The sequence below is a fragment of the Diabrotica virgifera genome, chromosome 2, assembly GCF_917563875.1.
Source record: "Diabrotica virgifera virgifera chromosome 2, PGI_DIABVI_V3a".
NCBI classification, from domain to species: Eukaryota; Metazoa; Arthropoda; class Insecta; order Coleoptera; family Chrysomelidae; genus Diabrotica; species Diabrotica virgifera.
In genome coordinates, this window is record NC_065444.1 from 236,870,411 (window position 1) to 236,894,243 (window position 23,833).

Genomic DNA, 23,833 nt, shown 5'->3' on the forward strand with positions numbered 1-23,833 from the left:
TGCGAATGGGGGATGCTTTCTGGGTATTCGTAGCGCCAATACCCAGAGAGTAGCAGGGATACTTGCCGTGGAACAATAACTGAAACCTGGCAGTAGGTATAAAATGCACACCCATGAGAATGGAGAATCATAATTTATGTTTAGGATCGCTGCCTGGGATCGCCAGGGCACGTCTGGAGCCGGCGCTGGACGTGACAGCATGCGGGACGTCGGTGGCAGGGTGTTGAGGAGGCGGGCCCCTGTCATACAATCAGCTACAGCCCAACCACAACCACAACCACAAGCGAGCCAAACAACAACAAGAGCTCCACCCGCCGAAGGTGCTGCGCTGGATCATCAGCCGGCGCTCACTCAAGCGGGACGACCGAGGCAGCGCATGAAATGGACTGTGTCCATCAATGAGAACATTTTGCGCTTCTACTACAAGGTGACAAACCTCGGTCAAGAAACAATCGGCTACCGACAACAGCTGTATGCCGAATTTTGCAGGACGTACCCAGATATTCAAGTATCGGAGCAACGAGTATCAGACCAATACCGGGTAATTATAAGAAACAACCTTATCCCAGAGACTAGACGCAATATCATCAGAAGCGAAGTCGAACGGGAGATTCATAACGATGTTGTAATTGAAGATCAAGTCCCCAATGAAGTGCATGAGCAGATTCCTGAGCTTGCCATACAAGAAACTCAACCTGACAATACAGAGCAGGAAAACAACGAGCTACATGATAAACTAGTAAGCGAAATGGCACGTGCTGTACAAGAGTTTAATGGAACAAACCCACTTAGCAGACCACCGCTACCACGAATAAACTCTTGTAAGAGACTAGGTGTGCTGTTACAAATTGTGAACACTGAAGTCCTACCCAATTATGTCGTAGAAGCCCACACATTAGAGTATCTGCACATGCTAATCTACTGTGCAGCAACAGCAATTGCTAATGTAATGGGCATTAAGATCAGAACACGACGGGGTTCTAATAACGGAAGGACTGGTAGCAGAATTGCACCCTGGTAAAAAAGACTGCTCGGAAAGATTGAATTGCTGCGTAGGGATATTGGTCGAGTCACAGAATATATACGAGGTGTAAGAAGTACAAGAGTCATCAGGAGAGCTGAAGAAATAATACGGAATACTGCAAGACACTCAAGATACGATCCAGAAAACAACACAGCCCAACAGTGCCTGGATACGTTAAAACAAAGACTCTCAGTTTATTCAGGACGACTAAGAAGGTACAAAGTGAGTAACAACCGAAAATCCGACAATGCCCTTTTTGAGACTGCTGAGAAGGCGTTCTATCGAAAACTCAATTCCACCGTAGAAAATCTCGATAAGTCTTATCCAAGCCAAGAAGAAATTCATGAGTTTTGGGGAAATCAACTTTCCACACCAGCTGCTCTTAACAACAATGCTGGATGGATCGAAGATACGGCACATAACTGCCAACACTACACTACTACTCTCTACGAACCCTTCACCACTGAAGAAGTCTCAAATATCATCAAAGAGCTTCATAACTGGAAATCTCCTGGACCAGACGGAGTTCAAAACTTTTGGCTCAAGAAGTTTTGGAGTGCTCATGAATGCTTATCAACACTAATTAATTATGTTATTTCTAATCCGCAGGATATACCATCATTCCTAACTCAGGGAACCACTTATTTAATACCGAAGGATCAAAATAACACCCAAGATCCAGCAAAATACCGCCCAATTACTTGTCTTCCAACTTTGTATAAATTGGTCACATCCTGTGTATCCCGGCGTATCTACCAACACTGTGCGCTGAACAATATCATAGAGCCTCAACAGAAAGGATGCGCTAAGGGTTCCATGGGCTGCAAAGAACAACTTATCATCGACTCAGTCATTTCTAATCAAGCATATTCCAAAAAGAGGAACCTATTTACTGCTTTTATTGATTACAAGAAGGCCTTTGATTCAGTGCCGCATGAATGGCTTATAGATATATTGAGAATATATAAAGTCGATGATAATATAGTGACTTTTTACAACATATAATGACAGAGTGGACAACTAGAATTCACCTTCAAATACCTGGTGAAAGTAACATCGAAACTGAAAATATCGCAATCAGCCGGGGCCTGTTTCAAGGAGATTCGTTGAGTCCTCTGTGGTTCTGTCTAGCTATGAACCCACTATCTCAGCTATTGAACTCCACAGATGCAGGTTTTAGCATCAAAAATAACAACAATGTGGTGGCGAAGCTTAATAATTTATTGTACATGGATGATTTGAAATTAATGGCTTCCACTCGAAACCAACTCGACGAGATGCTAAAAACTGTAGAAACTTTTTCTAATGATATTAGTATGTACTTCGGACTAGACAAGTGCCGTATTTTAAATATAGTCAGAGGAAAAGTACAGCCCGGAGGATTCGATATGCAAAATGGCCAGAACATCGAGGCCATGGGTGAAAACGATATGTACAAATATCTTGGAGTAAAGCAAGCGCGGAAAATTGACCATAAACAAATGAAAACAGAGATAACTACTGAGTTTATACGAAGGGTAAAACAGCTGCTTCGCTCACACCTTAACAATAGAAATTTGTTTAAGGCACTAAACACCTACGCATGTTCCGCGCTTAGCTACTCATTTGGTATTGTTAAGTGGACAAAAACAGATATAGAAGTTCTTCAGCGTAAAGTGCAAACACACCTCACAAAGGCACAAAAACACCATCCTAAGAGTGCAGTAGAAAGAACAACATTACCACGGAATCTAGGAGGAAGAGGACTTATGGATATAGGTGAGCAATTAGATAAACAAATTGCTAATTTAAGAACTTATTTTCAGATGCAGGCTGAGACATCTACTCTACATCGCGCTATCTGCGCAGTAGATGACACAACACCGATCAAACTGAGGGAACCAGAAATGCGCATAAACCACCTTACTAAGGACGAAAAAGTGCGCGCCTGGATGGGTAAACCTCTGCACGGGCGACATCCCAATGAGGTCAGCCAAGACTATGTCGACAATATAGCGTCGAACTACTGGTTGACATCAGGAAAGATGTTCCCTGAAACGGAGGGTTCATTGCTGGCCATTCAGGATCAGGTTATACCAACCAGAAATTACCTGAAATATATCATCAAAGACCCTCAGGTTCAAAACGACAGATGCCGATATGGATGTCAAGCCCAAGAAACCATCCAACATCTTACAGGGGGCTGCCAGGCATTTGCTGCAACTGAATACAAGGAACGGCATGATGCAGTAGCAAAAATCCTTCATCAAGAGATAGCTATCAAGCTGGGACTTCTCCAAACAGACCATCTCCCGTATTATCAATACGTCCCTGAGAGTATGCTTGAGGATGGCAACTACAAGCTATACTGGGACCGCACTGTGCTCACAGACCAAACAGTGGCACATAATAGACCAGATCTCGTACTAGTTAATAAATTAACAAGACAAACAACACTAATTGATGTGGCGATACCTAACAACAATAATCTACGTAGTAAATTTACTGAAAAGATCGCCAAATACAGAGATCTAGAAATTCAAATACGAAGGCAATGGAGAATGCAAAGTACCCAGACGATACCGATTATTATTTCTACTACTGGAGTCATTCCGAAGACCCTCCTCGAAAGCATAAAAAAGCTGGGTCTGAATGAACATCTTTATAAGACCATGCAGAAAGCTGTACCACTCGCGACGGCCAGATGCGTACGAAAATTTCTGGGAGATACACCTGCATTCCAAGTCACCTAGGGCTCGATAACACGGAAAGAGTCCCACCAGAGCTCAATCCTTTTGATACCGTAGGTATCTGGGATGAGTCAATTTTCCCCTTAGAGGGAGTGTGAGCCGTATGGCTAAATCTGATAATAATAATAATAAATAAAAGTAAAATTGCGTAACTAATCAATAGGAATTATAGTCCGGTCTGGTTAGACGAAAAAAAGGCCCAGTCTGGGATGACGAGCTACCGAAAATTATTCTAACCTATTGACGGGGGTCAATAGTAGTGTAAATTTAAAATCGCCTGAATTCAGTCACCGCGTTAGCTGCCATCAGGGCCGGCGATAACGGGTCTACAGGAGAGGCACTGCAGGCTGGCGCCCCTGTTTAGGGGGCGCCAAAATGAGCTCTTTTCTTATACAAAATACTAATTTAAAAGAAACCGAAGAGCGCCTATGCTAGTTTTGCAGGCGGGCGCCTTATACCCTAGCGCCGGTACTGGCTGCCATCTTGAATTTAAAGGAGAACCGTTGTTGCTAAATATCTCCGTAATTTTAAAATTTTCAACAAAAATAGTAGGAACTGAAATTGTTGCAAATGCGATTTCCCACAACATTTTTTCTGTCGTCGATATTTTTTGAGTTAAAGAAGAGAATAATAACAAAACCTTATTACCTATTCAATTTTCTCGTTTATTATTAACTTTATTATATAAATGTACATAAATAAAAATGGAAACTCCATTTTATAAAATTTTGATACTTTCATTTTTTTGCTAAAATCAATATTTAAGGTTGTATGTGTGCGGTTAAACTTAAGCGGGTTACGTGAGCGTAAGAGTTTGCGGGGATTGGTTATGAGTTTTTGTTCAATATTTCGGCCATTTTCAAATTTCCGACAAAAAGGTCAATTAATTGTAATTATAGATATTGTCATTTACAGGTTAGGGGATTTAAAGATACATATATATTAATTCCATTAGAAAATGTATACGAAAATCATCAGAAACGTGGATTTTTTCCGAAAAAAATTGCAAATGACCAAAGGGTAAGTATATATAAATAATATTAAATATTTGTAATGAAACATTTAGTGATTACAAAATACGATGCAAATAAGTGTATAAAAGTTTGAATTACGTTATTCTCACCTTAAATTACACATCATGGATGAAATATACAGCGTGTGTGAAAAGACCCCTCATCTCATAATTGGAAAAAATGATTTATTGCGATACCCTAAGTAAATTATAGAACCGGTTCAATCACAAATGAATCGCTTAAATTGTAATCTGACATTAATCTCAACTTCCTAATTTTTTATAGTTTTACTGTGCATAATTGTGAAACATTAATGCGAAAGCCTTGCGGAGGATAAGGCACCTTAAGAAGAAAATCGATTAAAAGTTTAATTAAAAGTTTATTCAAGTTCCTTTAAATTGAATGAATTGCCAAATAGTGTTGCAATAATGTCCTCGTTTAAATTATATTTGTCAGCTTTCAAATTGCAGAGTTTTCGTTACTATGCTAGAGACATTAACCTTTGTGCTGAGGTGTAGGTACATTATTGGTGAACTTATAAATTATGGGATGCGGACTCTTTTGAGTGCAGTCTACATTGTAATTCTACCCAACCAACAGCTGTAGTGTAATAATTATCAGTAGATGTCAATAAAACCATTGTTTTTGCTCCACGTTTTCAACATTTATTTCTCATGGTCGATCGAGAAGAAACGGTCATAGGGCATTGGAAACGATTCGAAACTTATATTATAGCGAATTGTCCAGCTCTAATATCTCAAGAAATACACTTCCAAATGAAAAACCAAAAATCACGTTTTCAAAAATCTATCGAATGGCCCCAAACACGACCCCGCTTCCTTACTCTCTGGGGTGGGGCGGGGACAACTTTGAAATATTAAGTAGAAACCACATTTTTCACGAAGCAGAGGCATTAACTCAAACTGCGATGATGTCGAGTTAGTAGGAAATAGTGAAAGAGACTTAGTAAAAAAATTGGAACAGTGGAGACAAGCTCTCGAGGAAAAAGGTTTAAAACTTAGTAGGACAAAGACAGAGTATTTGGAATTCTCATTTAAAGATGGAATTACTACAAATAAAATGGTATCTTTGGATGGCAAACTGATTGTAAAAAGCAATAGTTTCAACTACACCTGGGATCGGTATTACAGAGTAATGGAGAAATATATGGAGATGGATGCAGTAGAATAAGGGATGGATGGATGAAGGGAAAGAAAGCGAGTGGGGTTCTCTGTGACAAGAAAATTCCAATGAAGTTGAAGGGAAAATTCTATAAAACAGTCATAAGGCCGGCTATGATGTACGGAACTGAATGTGGGGCAGTGAAAAAAAAAAGAGGAACAACGAATGCATGTGGCGGAAATGAAAATGCTTAGATGGATGAGTGGAATGACAAAAAAGATTAAAATTAAAAATGAGTATATTAGAGGAACTCTAGGTGTGGCACCAATTTATGTCAAAATGAGAGAGCATAAGTTGAGATGGTTTGGTCATGTTCAACGTCGAGACGTTAATCACCCAATACGAAGAATTGCTGAAGTGCAGCTTCCTGGAAGGAGTAGGAGAGGAAGACCAAAGAAAGACGTGGGGGGAGACGATTAGGCAGGACATGTTGGTAAAGGGGATTAATATTGATATGACTCAAGTTAGAATTGTGTGGAGAAATGCAATTAGAGAAGCCAACCCCGCATAGGGATAAGGCAAAGAGAATGATGAAAAAAAATTTTGACGTGTTTTTGATTATTTTACTTTGACCCCTAAAGCAGGGTAAGAATCTTACCCCAACATTTTTTAATTTCGATGGGTGTCAAAAAATGAAATATTGTGTTTGAAATTGAATAAAATTGTACTTGAATTGCGATTGAAATTCTGACTGATTTCAATGGGGAATGCGGAGCAATTCAAAATTAATTTCTTTTATGTCATTGATTGTATCATATACTTATTCAAAATCAATGAAAAAATCCCAGTAGCTGGCTGTATACCGTAGATAAACAACTAATACAGAAGTAAAAACTTCAATTTGTATATTGGTATAAAAAATTTTATTAAAACTTTTTAAAAGTGTCCTCCAAATAGTCCATTCTTTCACGGTTTTTGCTCTAAATTTTAAAGAACCGCTTGGTTTGACATGAAATTTGGCATACGTATAGCTTACATGTCAAAAAAAAAGTGATATTGTGCCGATGTGTGCTTTTGCCCTGGGGGTGACTTTCACCCCCTCTTTGGGGTGAAAAAATATATGTCCAAAACAAGTCCGGAAATGGGTAAACTGACTAATTTTAAGTAACTTTTGTTCTATAGAGCTTTTTCGCCAAGTCAACACTTTTCGAGTTATTTTTGCGAGTGAATATGTTCATTTTTCAACAAAATAACCACATTTTTGGACGGTTTTTCGCAAATAACTCAAAAAGTAAGTATTTTGTCGAAAAAAACTTTCTTGGCAAAAATATAGCACATAAAAAAGTAAAAAAAATGGTGTATGCGTTAGGTCTCTGGATCTCGTAGAACCAGAGTTATAGCCAATGAAAAATAGATTCATATTCACCAAATTTCAAATAAAATAATTCGACGTGAAATATCCAAAAAATTAAGCACTTTTTGGGGAAAACCTATTGTAACTTTTTTAAAGTGTTTAAAAAAGCTTTATTTCTGTTTTTACAAAAAGTTTCTAGCATTAAATTTAAGCAAGTTACGCTCAAAATAAAGTTGGTCCCTTTTGTTTTTGCAAAAAAAAATCAGGAAGACCACCCCCTAATTAGCAACTTAAATGAAATTAATCGTTACCGCTCCACAAATTATTTTACTTATGTTGTGTTTATATGATCTATAAGTTTGATCGAGTCAAAGTGCTTATTTTTGAAACAATTTGGTTTCAAAATAAAATTTTTAAAAATTTAAATTTTGAAAAATATGCTTTTTTTCAAAATAACTTAAAAATTGTTAGAGATACCAAAAATCTCGAAAAACAAAAAAGTCAGATTTGCTTTTCTGAATATCATGTATTTTTTTGTTTTTCTGTTAGACAAAAATTGATTAAGATTTGGTGTTTCTAAATTTGCATACATTCGTGATCAGTGACTCGTTCAACCCCTTTTAACTACAGCCCTTTCAATAATAAGGACTTTGAACCGATGAAACTTACAGATCATATAAACAATATATACACGAGTCAAGAAACTTGTGAAGTCGTAACGATTAAGTTCATTTAAGATACTAATTAGGGGGTGATTTTCTCGATTTTTTTACCAAAACCAAAAGGGACTAACTTTATTTTGAGCGTAACTTGTTTAATTTTGATGTTAGAAATTTTTTTTATAAAATAAAAATGAAGCTTTTTTTAAACACTTTAAATAAGTTATAATGAATTTTCCCCGAAATGTGCTTAATTTTTGGTTATTTCACGTTAAAATATTCCATTTGGAATTTGACGAATATGAACCTATTTTTCATTAGCTATAACTCTGCTTCTACTAGGTGTAGAGACGTGATATATACACCATTTTTTTTAAATTTTTTACAGGCTATATTTTTGATAAAAATGTTTTTTCGACAAAATACTTACTATTGGAGTTATTTACGAAAAACCGTCTAAAAGCGTGGTTATTTTGTTGAAAAAATGAACATATTCATTGTCAAATAACTCGAAGAGTATTGACTTAGTGAAAAAACTCTATAGAAGAAAAGTTACCTAAAATTAGCCAGTTTATCCATTTCCTGACTTTCTTTGGACGAATATTGGGGGTGAGGGGGTGAAAAACACCCCCAGGGCAAAAGCACATATTGGCACAATATCACTTTTTTTCTTTGACTTGTTAGCTATGTGTATGCCAAACTTCATGTCAATCCAAGCGGTTCTTTAAAATGTAGAGGTTTTGCAATATTTTACCGTTAAAGAACGGACTAAAATGGATTAAAGCATAACGTTTTCGATCTGATTCAGATCATCCTCAGTGCAATCCATTAGGCACATGAAACTAGCACACTAATGAAAGTGGTGACATCAAAATATATGGTTTACATATTACATTTGTAGAAAGTAATGCGACCCAAAGTCGATGGTAATGGATTCTATTCTAATACTTAAAGAGCAACATGGTTCCTTGCTCTACTGCAACACGTGGTTCTTTCCAGTTCAAAATACGCGATTGGTAGTGTTGAAAGTTGGTCTGTGTCTTTTGAACTGGCAAGAACCACGTGTTCCAGTCGAGGAAGGAATCATCTTGCTTTTTAAATATTATAATAGAATTCATTATCATCGACTCTAGGTCGCATTACTTTCTACAAATGTAATATGTAAACCATATATTTTGATGTCGCCACTTTCATTAGTGTGCTCGTTTCATGTGCGTAATGTATTGCACTGAGGACGATCTGAATCAGATCGAAAACGTTGTGTTTAATCCATTTGGACGACACTTTTTAAAAGTTTTAATAAAATTAAAATAAAAATTCCATTTTTATTCAGTTGCAATGCGAAGGCAAAACAATCTTATTTTTCACTTAGAATACGGAGCGCAGTCCAGCACTCTGAATCGACGATTTTCGACTCTTATTGGAGTCTCATCGGAGAGACGTAGGCCTGCTGCTCCATACTCTAAGTGACCAACACCCAGAGGCGGCTTTACCTATTGTGCAGGGTGTGCGGTGCACACGGGCGCCGGGATGTCGGGGGGCGCCAAGCGCCAAAGAGCGGGTCCTTTACTTTGTTTCAACATAAAATATAATTTTTTTGTATTATGAGGCGTAAGATGAATCAGTAACTGACGCGAAAATACATTTTAAAGTAAACTTTTATTATTACCTATTAGATACCTCAATTACTAAGTTTGACGAACGCTTCGAACTTTTAAAGCAAAATAATGACACTTTTTCGTTCCTTCAAAAATTAAAACACTGGAAGGATTTAGAGTTAGATACAAAAAGAGCATATTGTTCTAATTTAGAAAATAAATTGTGTCATGTTGGCTCTTCAGACGTAGATAGGTTTGAACTCTTTAATGAAATAGAATTATTACCATTATTTATCGATGATTCTACTACACCTTTGGATATTTTAAATTCTTCTTTAAGTGCCATCTCCGCGACGGAGGTCGGCAAGCGTCATAGCTATTCGGATTTTAGAGACGGCTGCTCTGAAAAGTCCATTTGATGTACATCCGTACCATGTTCTCATATTGCGCCGCCACGATATTCTGAGTTTCCCTATGCTTATTTTTCCTTGAATCTTTTCTTTCATAATCAATTGGAGCAAGTTGTATCCCTCTCCACGTGTAATATGTCTGAGATATTCCAATTTTCTTGTTTTGATGGTATTTAAGATTTCCATTTCTTTATTCATCTTTCTCAGAACCTCTTTATTTGCAACGTGTTCTGTCCACGATATTTTCAGAATTCTTCTATACACCCACAGCTCGACTGATTCTAGTTTTTCATTGATGCAGCATTCAAGTTCTAGCTTCATTTTGAATTACTTGTATACAAATAAATTACATTCAGTGTTCCCAAATTTGTTTACTGCTCTTAGAATTTACCTCAAATTACCAGTGACAGTAGCGCACAGTGAAAAATAAAAAATTATCCAAGGTCAACATTGTCGCAAAGTCGATTGACAAATTTCTCACTAGTAAGTATTAAATATGAAATAAAAATTGAAGTAAGTGATATTATTTCAAGATTTTGCTAATGCAAAAGCACGAAAAGTATCTTTTTTTATAATTATATATTGTAGTAAGTGCCTCTGTGCGTCTGTTAATAATTCTTTAATAAATTATTATTTTTTTAAATAATCACAAAGTTGTTCTTTTTTATTCATCTAAAAAATTCCTTCCTAAAAGTACTATTTACTCGTGTACTCACACCTGTCAAGTTTCCTCAACCAACTTTCCTTTATACCTCATAGATAGTGTGACCAACTAGCCCGAAAAATCCGGGACATGGCCCGAATTACGAAGTCGTGTCCCGGCGTCCCGGACAAGGCTTCCGGGCCATCCGAATTTTCAAAGTTTTGCTAAAATTAAATTTTGAAATTTTGAATACGTTATTCTTCTAAGAATTCACATCAGATTGAATTCGTGGTACGAAAAAAAGTCGACAATTTCTAGAGTGTAATACTAACACCACGTCCAAAACCCATGCATTTTATATCGTGGTATTATAGATTATAGTTCTACGGACTATAGGATATCCTATAGAACTCCTATAGTTCTATAGGACTGATCGGGTCACAAATGAGGAGGTCCTTAGAAGAAAGGGGAAGAACCGAGCAGTACTAACCACCGTCAGATCTCGAAAGTTGGAATACTTTGGACACATTATGCGAAATGAATCCAGATATGCCCTCCTACAAGCCATTCTGCAAGGAAAAATATTTGGAAAGCAAGATCCATGAAGAAGAAGAACATCCTGGTTAAAGAACCTCAGAACCTGGTTCAACACAACATCTGTACAACTTATTCGCGTTGCTGCAGATAAAGTGAAGATTGCCATGATGATCGCCACCATTCGTCACGGATAGGCACGTCAAGAAGAAGAAGATAGTTCTATAAATACTAAAATGGTGGATTTTTTTCGTTTCTGTATTTTAATTATCGTTTTCTTAAAAATGGCCCGATTTTTATTGAAAAGTCCCGGATTTCAGGTATTTTTTTCAGCCTTGTCCCGGATTTGAGTGACTTGGAGTTGGTCACACTACATAGATAGAAAAGTTCATTTTTAATTAAATATTTTGGACAGATTTGGGTAGGTTCTTCTGACGCCGTGAGTACCTATTCATTCCTCACATAATTTAATATTGCACTATTTCCATCTGGATTTTTGTTTACATTATAAGCGTACATAATACCCTCTAATACTCTCTGTACTATTAGTACAGGTACTAGGTATTATAGGTACTTATTCGACTATTCCATTTTGACTGCGCGTCGACCAAAGGGCGCCAGTGCATCGACTGCACACGGGCGCTACATTGGCTAGAGCCGCCACTGCCAACACCGAGAGTTTATCCCCCACACCGCAACTGACGTGAATGGACTAGGTGACTAGCGTCATCTGGCAATTGAAAGATGAAGTAGTTTTCAATCCTAATAGCAATATTAATGATATTTAAAAATATTAAAATATTACTAAAAGATTTTTAAATTGAAAACTTATTGGTCCATTTCCTTGGTAACACCTCCATGGCTTCTAAAATTTGCAAGCCAGATGGATGCTGAATCGAAGAAGACAAGAGGGAATTCAAAAACTTACAATCCACGACCCCGTCAGTTCAGCTGGTAAACTCCAACAGAAAATGGACCTAGTTACTGAAAGAAGTAACGACCAATATAAAAATAAAATAAAAATTCCATTTTTATTCAGTTGCAATACGAAGGGGGAATGTGGGAAATAAACTCTCGGTCTTGGTCACTTAGAGTATGGAGTAGCGAAATTAGACGTTTCATCGCCGCCGGTTCATCGCCGCCGTTTCGATGCCGCCGGTTCATCGCCAGTCAATTTCATCGCCGGCCGTTTCATCGCCAGTTAGTCAGTTGATCTTGTATTATGGGAGATGACACGACACGACGTTAAATTCAGTTCAAAACTTATGACACATAAATAGATAAAAAATATTATTATATTAATTTACTGTTCTATTTCTACTTTCCCTAAATTTGATACTAAACAGTATTAAATTTGTAGTGTTAAATTATATTTTATATTATAAAAGTTTAAAAGTCTATTAAAAGATTAAGTATGGCAACGGGAATGGTCATATCTCGCATTTCCTAGAATTCCTAATTAATACTAAAAATAAATAATAAATGTAACTGTCGAAAATTGGTCGAAAATTCGGAAATATATCAGTTAGCGATTAACTGACTGGCGATGAACCGACGGCATCGAAACGGCCGGCGATGAATCGGCCGGCGATGAACTGGCGGCATCGAAACGGCGGCGATGAAACGTCCTAGACCCTGGAGTAGCAGGCCTACGTTCTCTCCGATGAGACTCCAACAAGAATCGAAAATCGTCGATTTAGAATGCTGGACTGCGCTCCGTATTCTAAGTGAAAAATAAGATTGTTTGGCCTTGGCATTGCAACTGAATAAAAATGGAATTTTTATTTTATTTTTATATTGGTTGTGACTTCTTTGAGTAACTAGGTCCATTTTCTGTTGGAATTTACCAGCTGAACAGACGGGGTCGTGAATTGTAAGTTTTTGAATTACCTCTTGTCTTCTTCGCTTCAGCATCCATCTGGCTTGCAAATTTTAGAAGCCATGGAGGTGTGACCAAGGAAATGGACCAATAAGATTTCAATTTAAAAATCTTTTAGTAATATTTTAATATTTTTAAATATTATTAATATTGCTATTAGGATTGAAAACTACTTCATCTTTTAATAAAATTGTTTATACCAATATACAAATTGAAGTTTTTATTTCTGTATTAGTTTTTTAATATACTTATTATTCTCTTCTTGACGTATTTGTCCCATGATTTTTCATTCTTTATGAGTATGAGAAATATATTAAGGTAATGTAGATAGTGTTTTTTTTTAACAAAATGTCGAAACTTTTACACACGCGCTAGAGAGGTAACGAATTATTTAAATAATTAGCTTTACACATTGTAGGTACTATGGGCCGAAGAACAACATGTAAAATTAAGGCAAAAAAGGGACTTCATTGCAGAAGAAGATATCCCCAAAGAGCGAGTTAAAAGAGTGGAAGATATACCAAGTTCTCAAAGATTAAATTCGTCTAAATTAAGACAAAAAAGGGACGTCATGGCAGAAGAAGGTATCCCCAAACAGCGAGTTAAAAGAGTGCAAGATTTTCAAATTCGTGAAAGGAAAACGTTAGTAACGGCCTCCGACCAAACGTTTAACGATGAATTGTGGTCACAACAATGGTACCTGGTAAGGTTTTCTTCTCACCATGAATATTTATAAATTTTCAGATCCATTTATGTATCATCTTTTCTTTATAGTACGTGCTTTAAAGTCCAAGAAAAAAAGTGATATTGTGCCGATGTGTGCTTTTGCCCTAGGGGTGAGTTTCACCCCCTTTTGTGGGTGAAAATAATATGTTCGAAATAAGTCCGGAAATGGATAAAATGACTAATTCTAAGCAACTTTAATTCTATAAAGTTTTTTCGCCAAGTTAATATTTTTCGAGTTATTTGCGAGTGAATATCTTAATTTTTCTACAAAGTAATAACGTTTTCAGACGGTTTTTCGCAAATAACTAAAAAGTAAGTATTTGGCCGAAAAAAATTCTTATCATAAATATAGCACGCAAAAAAGTGAAAAACATGGTGTATATTAGGTCATTATACCTAGTAAAAGCAGAGTTAAATTATAGCTAATGAAAAATAGGTTCATTTTTAATTTAATTCATTCGTCAAATTCCAAATCGTCTATTTTTACGTGCCATAACCAAAAAACGAAGCACTTTTTTGGGAAAAACTCGTTTTAACTTTTTTGAAGTGTTTAAAAAACGTTTATTTTTGTTTTTTTTAATTTTTAGCATCAAAAGTAAACAAGTTATGCTCAAAATTAAGTTGGTCCCTTTTTTTGGTAAGAAATCGGGAAATTCACTCCATAATTAGCATTTCAAATGAACTTAATTGTTACCACTTCACAAGTATATTACTCGCGTATATATTGGTCATATAATGATCTGTAAGTTTCATCGGTTCAAAGTCCTTATTTTTGAAAGAGCTGTAGTTAAAAGGGGTTGAACGAGTCAGTTATCACGAGTGTATGCTAATTTAGAAACACCGAATCTTAACCAATTTTTGTCTTATAGAAAAACAAAAAAATACAAAATATTCATAAAAGTAAAGCAGACTTTTTTATTGTTTAAGATTTTTGGTAGCTCTAACAATTTTTAAGTTATTTTGAAAAAAAGCATTTTTTTCAAAATTAAAATTCTTAAAAATTTTAGTTTAAAACCAAATTTTTAAAAAAATAAGCACTTTGAATCGATGAAACTTACAGATCATATAAACCAGGCCCGGCCCTAGGGATTTTGCCGCCCTGGACAAGATCGGTGACCGCCGCTCCCTCCTCTCTTGGTAGACCCATGACCCACCACCTTCCTTCAGCGAGCACCACCTTAAACCACGGGCATATACTAGTTCGCTCTGGCGGTCAGATTTTAATCCCCTACAGAAAAGGCTCAGAGGTAAATTCGCTCCGGCCATTAGAAATCAAATTTTCTAATAAAATTTCTGAATCGATCACTAACATTTTTCAAAATAAGGATTAAAATAAAGTGAATATTCTACTAAATAATCTAATTCAACTGTCTTGTATATAAATAATGTAAAAAATAATATTTTATATAATTTCTGTATAAAATACAAAAATTACAGTACCTACTTTTGCCGATATTAACTCTCCTAGATCTTAGTAGACAAATATTTAATCCGCTTAACCATGGGAGCGAACTAGTATATGATTAAAAGGGTTTTTTGACCACGGGAGCGAACTAGTGTGCTCCGTAAACCACAATTGTATTTTTGTTGATGTGTACTTTGTGCTAAATTATATAATAGGCCTTTTTCCACTTTATTTGAACGCTACATGCTTAAAAACACATATATTTTGCAATATTTTCATGAAATTTTCCGAGATTACTATATATTAACACGCTTTAATATCCAAAAACTCACTATCCATAATTACACCATTACTTTTTTAAGTAAGTAGCACTTTTATTGCCTTAACACCAGAAAAGTCTTTTAATAATTCTCCAAGATCCAGGGACTCAGCTATTTCGTGTTCAATAGAGATTTTCGCTAGAGCACTCAAAAGTTCCTGGAATATAGTTGATCTTAAGTAAGTTTTTATTAGTTTTAACTTTGAAAAGCTTCTCTTTCCAGAGGCACTGTCACTAGTAGGGTTAATAAAATCAGCAAAGCAACATTAACGTTGGGTGCGAAATCAAAACCATACACTCTAATCATTTTTAGGGTATCTAGAGGTGTAGGTACTCTTGGGCTTCACAATAGTGGAGAGTACTTTGAGTTAATCTTTTATATCAGCATAATTTAGATCTATCTAATCACTAACAATTATGTCCTTAGTTTGGTTTATGTTGTACAAAAACTCAAAAATTTCACCACAGCTCTTGATTTGCTGAAAACTGTCGCTTGCATGCATTAACGGTTGTGTCTATAATTTTGAAATAGAAGTTAAATACTTTTCTCTTTCTTGCTATGACTGTGCCTCCGATTTTTGAGTTCTCAATTTCTAACTTTGATGCCTTGCTCTTTTGCATCATTGTACATATATGTCAAATAGCCCTGGAATTTTAAATCGATTCTGAGAGAGTTAAAATAGATTTCAGTTTTTTTCTAATAAACCGACTTGATACACTCCCATATCGATACTCTGCAGTGATTTGCTGACTACGTTGATGTGAAGTAAAATATTATGCCATATTATCACAGAGCAAAGAAAAGTAAAATCACGGATTTGATTTGCCAAACAGCTTGCCTCATGAGCAACCGTTTTATCGTTGTTATTATTGTCAGTAATTTCTATAAGAGCATCGTAGATTTCTTCAATTTGGTATCTGATGAGAGTAATTGCATTAATTCTACTTTCCCATCTAGTTTCGGACAAACGTTTCAATGTTAGGGTAGAAATATGATTTTTCAGTATAGCCAACGATGAGTAGATGCTGAGAAAAAGTTGTACATTTTTGTCGCTAAGGAAAAGGAAGAAACTGCAAACTGTGAGGCTTTAGCAGCATTGTTCACGACTAAGTTGAGTGAGTAGCTAGATCTTGGGACAAAAAATGCTCTAGGATATAGTTTCAGTATTCTGTTTTGAACTCCCAAATTCTTCTCTTTCATGTTTGCTCCATTATCATACACTTATCCTCTCATATCTTCCAAAGGTATTCCCAATTCATTCAGTTTTTGCAAAATAACTCCTGTAAGTCCCAAGCTAGTGGTTTCCAGTACAGGCACAAATCCAAAAAATTGTTCTGCAATTTTAACACTTTGTGAACAGGAACTTAGGTTCGACAAAACGTGCAAAAATAGTAATTTGTTCCGCCCAAAAATATCAGGTGTACCTACCTACAATCTAAAATTATGCTATAATACTTTGCTGATTTCAAAAAGTTTAAATTTTATTTTTGATTTGGTCATGGAGGAGCTGAATAATTTCGTTTTGAATGCGTTTTCTCAAGTAGTGATACTGATCCCACTATTCTTATGCGATGAAGAAGAAGGCGGTGTTGTCGATTTCCCGTCGAATAAACCTTGCAATTGTGATTGTTTCACTTATGTAATTCTCGTTTTTACCGTTGCATTTTTGCCGCTCTTGTTCATAATATTGATTTTTTATAATATGAAAAACATATTAATTTATCATTTTTTCAATTCCAAAAATTGGCTGTCCTCTAAAATTTGCCGCCCCTAAATCTGCCGCCCTGGGCAGCCGCCCAGTTCGCCCACCCCTGGGGCCGGGCCTGATATAAACACAACATAAGTAAAGTAACTTGTGAAGCGGTAACGATTAATTTCATTAAGTTGCTAATTAGGGGGTGATCCTCCTTATTTTTTTTTGCCAAAACAAAAGCCGTAACTTGCTTACATTTGATGCTAGAAATTTTTTTTATAAAAACTGAAATAAAGCTTTTTTTAAACACTTTAAAAAAGTTGTAATGTGTTTTCCCCAAGATTGCTTCATTATTTGGATTTTTCCCATTGAATTCTATTTGGAATTTTTCGAATTCCAAAGTTATAGCTAATTTTTCATTAGCTATAACTCTGCTTTTGCTAGACTAATATATATTTTCTAGAGACCTAATATATACACCGTTTTTTTTTTCACTTTTTTTATAGGATATAGTTTTGCTAAGAATATTTTTTTCAACAAAATGCTTACGTTTTGAGTTATTTGCGAAAAACCGTCTAAAAACGTGGTCATTTTGTTGAAAAATAAACATATTCACTTGCAAATATCTCGAAAAGTGTTGATTTGGTGAAAAAACTCTATAGAACAAAAGTTGCTTAAAATTAGTCAGTTTATCCATTTCGGGACTTATCTTGGACATATATTTTTTCACCCATGAGATGGGGTGAAACTCACCCTCAGGGCAAAAACACACATCGGCACCATATCACTTTTTTTCTTTGACATGTTAGCTATGCGTATGCCAAATGTCATATCAATCTAAGCGGTTCTTTAAAATTTACAGCAAAAACCGTCAAAGAATGTACTATTAATGAATCATCTATCAATAGGGAACTTGCACATTTTTTTTATTACATAATTATGTTCAGTTTTGTATAAAAATGAGATTTCCAAAATTTCACGCTTCAAAACCTCATAATAACTTAGAAGTACAAATTTAAAGTCTTCTGTATTTTAAAGTAGTTTGAACGGCCCGTGACGTCACCTAGTTTTACATTAGTTATTATTATGGTTATATTTCGCTGTGTCTAGGTAAACGCTAACGTGTACGCAAATAAAAAAGTTAGGTACATACACGCGAATTAAAATTCATCAAGCCAGTGACGTCATTATTTAACGTACGCAGTGACTGTATATTTTGGGAAATACATGCTATTTTGATATGTTTAGTGTTTGTTTGATAGAAAAATATTTGTTAAGGGAAGGGAAGCAGAACTATTCAGATGTTTCAAACTTAATTGTAATAAATCAATGTATATAATAAAAGTATATATTTAGGTTAGCAAAATAAATATAGGTATTTAGTTGACATGACACGTACAAAATATTGCTAAAATAATTTTTTTCTATGGATGCTATACAATATGCAACTTCTCTCACTACTTAGATACATTCAAAACGAAGAATTTCTCAGGCAGTGAGAAAAGTCAGCCATTGCAGTGAGAAATTTCTTTTCTCACGGGTTCACCACCGGTTTGCATACATAGGATCGCCATTTCCATGGTAACATGCACAATACAAACACAATTATTTTTGTCAAATAAAATGTGTTCAGACTTGTCAAAACTTATCAAAAATTACCTTTTAAGACCATTCAACTGTGAATTATAATTTTAAATAAATAAAGTATATAAATATTAAGAATATTAAATACCTATGTGTATATATGTATTTTATTTCAATTTAGGCATATAATATACCTAAAAGCACCTAAATTATTTAATTTTGAAATTTGAACTCTTGACAAAAATGCATCCATAGAAAAAGTACAGTGTACAACACGAGAGAAAATGAGATATTTCTCTCTCGCTTGATTTGCGGCACTCGCCTTGTGCCTCGGCTCGTGCCAACAAACTTCTGCGCTCGTGAGAAATATGTCTTTTTTCTCTCTTGTTGTACAATATACTATTATAAAAATGTAGAATGAATTTATAGAATATAGAAATGAGCCACAATTTAACTAAAAAAAGATTTTATTAACGTTTCGACGTCCAAATCGAATGTCATTGTCAAAATACAAAAATTAGTCAGATTAAATAAATTATTAGAAAAAATTTTTTACTAAGCAAGAACATTTTTGTTTAATTTAATAATATTTTGTATTTTGACAACGACGTCCGATTTAGACGTTGAAACGTTAATAACATCATTTTTTTAGTTAAATTGTGGCTTATAGTTCCCATTTAGAATAGTTGATTACAAAAATGCCACAAGGAAATAGCTTCATAACAAGTTAATTATTATTGTGAAAGCTTTAGGTCTTCCTTTTATTTTAATTTTGGACGGTAATACTAAATATTGTATATACTAAATTGTAACATATTGTACTATATTGTAATAAATACTACATACTGTATTTCACTTATAACTAAAAAAATATATATTAATTTATAGTCTCTTAACTTTTTCATACTGTTTTAAAATGTTGTTTGTTGAAACTTTATTATATAATCCAAATTCTAATCTTTGCTTTATTACGCCCCTAAAATTATGTCACATTTAATACACGATTTTGGCCTTCTTAAAAAATCTATCTCAAAAAATGAGTGACAATTCCTAAATAAAATATTTGTCAATGTTACATATATTTAAAAAAACGATAGCTTTTTCAATTATAATAGTTCATAATTAAGTCCAAATTAATATTTGGGACTTTTTTGTACAATATTAATTCTCGATGTGTCTGGCGTAAACGCTAAACTTAGCTTTAGTAAGTGTAGTCTTTTTAAATAAACCAATTAGGAAAAAGAAGTTATTTATTCTACAACCAAGAGACGGAGAAAACGGTTTGGGAATTAATACCAAAGCGATACTTCTTCATTTGGCCTACATCGAGCCGGATTTTTGACCAGCATAAAACTTATGGAAAGTTCTTCAAGATTATTTGCCGACACAACAACAAAAGGATATACTGGGTGAGATAAGTCCATTTATATACCCTTTGTTTCATTATTCTATTTGGCTATCAGTTTTTCAAAGACATTAAAATCAATAAATTCTGTGATTCAAAGACATTTTCGTGTTCCAATATCTTTAATAAAAATGGATGAGTTCAAAAAATATAGAAAAATTGCTAAGTCTTCTCTTACTCGTATGTCTAACTGGTTTATAGCCAAAAAAGACGTAGAATTAGATGTTACCCAGTTCGAGACGCGATTAAGTAGACTTCATTTAATATTTCATGATTATGAAAAAGCACAAAATGAAATCGAATTCCTTGCATCAAATACAAGCAAAGAAGAAAAAGATAGAGAGTTTACAGAAAATCAATATTTCAAACTTGTAAGCGATTTGACCGCTTGTGTTAATAAATTAAAAGCTGCACCTTCTCAGATAAGATCTAGTTCATCCAGTGAGGGTTCTTGTAGTGCTCCAATAGCAGTTCGTCTTCCGGATATAAAAATTTCACAATTCTCAGGTCATATTAGAGACTTCAATCGTTCATCGAGCTCTTCGATGCGCTCATAGTGAAAAATGAGACATTAACAGATGTCCAAAAACTTGTGTACTTAAAGAGTTATTTAAAAGGTGAAAGCCTTCAACTTATAGATTCATTACCGATAATTAATGAAAATTTTGTAATCGCGTTAAATATTTTAAAGAAGAGATACGAAAACAAATTCGCCATAATAAATTCTTATTTGCAAGCAATTTTTGATTGTAATAATATTTCTAAATGTAAGTCAGATACATTAAGAGAATTAATCACTACAATTCAAAAGAATATTTTGTCACTAAAAAATTTGAATTTAACTTCCGAAAATTTATTTGACTTAACACTTATATTCATTCTAAAAAAGAAGTTAGATTTTCAATCGGCTAAGGCATATGAATCTGAGAGGAATCACGATGAAATACCTACTTTAAATCATTTCTTAAAATTCTTAAAAAAACGTGCAGTAATTCTGGAAAATGTTGAAATTTCTAGTCCTAAAACTACCAGAAAAAATTTCTCATCTCATTCGACAATGCATGAGGCAACTTCAAATCGCCAATTTCAATTAACTTGTATCTACTGTAACAAGGAGAGCCATAAAATTTACACTTGCTCTGAGTTTAAAGATATATCTCATTCCGCCAAATTGCAATTTATTAGGGCAAAGAATTTATGTATAAATTGTTTTGGTAAACACAATTTGAAAGAGTGTAAATCCTCTAAAAAATGTTCTTTTTGCTCCAAGTCACACAATTCGTTAATGCACATAAAAATCGGCGAAAATCAACATTCTCCGCCAATGACTAGTAGTAAGCGTCATTCATATTCTCTATATAATAATGGTTCAAATTCTCAACCTAATAGCTACGCAGGTAACCATAGCTCTCTAATCTCATCTAATAGTTCTTATTTAGATAATACTGCTCATGTTCAAAATGGTAATAATTCATCTTCTCATCTCGACAGTAATTCAAATCTTCAAACCCGTTCTCTGGATATCCAACCAGTACAGGAAAATTCAGGAATAACAAGTTTTCAAGGTCCTTCGAGAAATTTTACGGAAAATAACCCTACCGCAAATAATCATTCAGCGAATCACTCTGTTCAGTCAGTAAAAAATAGTCATATTCTTCTGGGTACTGCAAAAGTAACCTTACTTGGTAAAAACGCTAATTTCTGCATAGCGAAAATTCTTTTGGACACAGGATCCCAAAATTCATTTATCGTAGAGAAGCTTGTGAACAAGTTACAATTAGATACGTATAACAAGTCAGTACATATATCAGGAATAGGAGGGAGTGGCTCGACTTGTACTAAAATGTCAGATATAACCATATTTTCCAATTATGATCGTCGAAGAAGATTTCATTTTTCAGTAGTTGTATTACCCGAGATTACTTGTGCTCTCCCTCAATCAAGAATACTGGTGAAAAAATTAAATATTCCGGAACAATTCTTTCTAGCAGACGACGAATTTTTTAAGCCTTCTGAAATTGACATTCTAATTGGTTTGGATCTTTATTACGATATTATTTTACCTAACTTCGTCAGACTTGGCAAAAATCTTCCAGTCTTACAAGAGTCTCACTTAGGTTTCGTGGTAGCTGGTACAGTTCCTGATCATTTTACTGTATCCAATATATCTGTTATAGACAGTAGTTCAGAAGTTTTAACTGAATCTAATTCACTTCTTTCCACATTACAATTAGACAGCCGTTTGAAGAAATTCTGGGAAATCGAGGAAATTCCCAATAAATTCTATCTTTCAGAAGCTGATGAGGCATCTGAAAACCTATTCCGTTCTACAACCAAAATTTTACAAAATGGTAGATTTCAAGTAAGTTTGCCGCTGAAATCACCTTCAGAAAATCTAAAGTTAGGAAATTCTTATTACATGGCCAGAAAGCGTTTCATTTCTTTAGAAAATAAATTTAAAACTAATTGCAACTTTTATCAAGACTATAAAAAAGTTATTGATGAATTAATTGAACTTAAACATGCTCATTATGTACCCCTAACTCTGCTAAATGCCAAATCTGAAAATAAATATTTTATTCCGCACTTAGGTGTAGTTAGAGAATCCAGTTTAACAACGCGTTTGCGCGTTGTCATGGACGCCAGCGCCAAAAGTTCCTCAGGGTATTCCTTAAACGACGTGTGTTTAAAGGGATATCAGGTCCAGCCAGAATTGTATGACATTCTATGTAGATTTAGACTTTTTCCTTTTGTATTCACGGTAGATATTAAAAAAATGTTCCGACAGGTCCTCGTGAACCCGGAACAAACTTTTCTTCAAAACATTTTATGGCGAGAAAACCCTGATGAAGACTTTAAATGTATCCAACTCGATGTTGTAGTTTTTCTAACCAATTCGGCCCCGTTCTTGGCAACAAGGGTTCTTAAAGAAATTGCTTGTCTAAACTATTTAGAATTTCCTCTTGCGTCTGATGCAATTCTGAATCAATTCTATATGGACGATGGCCTTTGTGGTTCATATAATCACAACGAACTTTTCAATTTATACTCTCAATTAAATACCATCTTAAATAAGCATGGGTTTGAGTTGCATAAATATTGTTCAAATAGTGATTATTTTCTTAAAAATATTTCCAAAGACATTTCGGAAAATCAAAAAGCTGATTATGACATAAACATAGATGAAGTCCCAAGTAAAGTTCTTGGGCTAAAGTGGAGTACAGCAGAAGATACTCTTTGTATTTCCGTCCCTCAAGAAATCGTGCACGGTCCAGTTACCAAAAGAAAAATACTTTCTATCTTAGCTCAATGTTATGATCCGTTAGGCTTGATAAATCCTATTATAGTAAAAGGTAAGATACTGATGCAAAAATTATGGTTCAAAAAGTTTCATTGGGACACCGTAATAAACGACGCTTGCATTCTTAAAGATTGGCACAATTTTATTGAACATATCCCCTTGCTTTCACAACAAAAAATAGCTAGACAATATTTTCGTCCGAAAACTATTAGCAAAATAGAAAGTCATGGCTTTTCTGATGCAAGCATAGAGGCTTATGGTGCTTGCATTTATTTTCGAGTTCTTTATTCTGACAATGATATTTCTTCTACTTTAGTATCTTCAAAATCTAGAGTCGCCCCACTTAAATCAATTACCATTCCAAGGTTAGAACTTTGCGCTATGCTCTTGCTGGCGAAACTTGTAAACAAAATTCTACAAGTCTTCGAAAATAA

At 34.7% G+C, this 23,833-nt stretch overlaps 1 protein-coding gene across 1 annotated transcript in view; it reads left to right on the top strand.

Moving 5' to 3' along the window:
* LOC126880496 (neuroendocrine convertase 1-like) overlaps positions 1–23,833 on the top strand; it is a 112,304-nt gene that overhangs the window by 22,159 nt on the left and 66,312 nt on the right. Inside the window, exons 2-3 of the mRNA XM_050644374.1 lie at positions 4,669–4,773; positions 13,384–13,668. Of these exons, the coding sequence (XP_050500331.1) occupies positions 4,669–4,773; positions 13,384–13,668 (390 nt within the window). The remainder of the gene's footprint in view (positions 1–4,668; positions 4,774–13,383; positions 13,669–23,833) is intronic.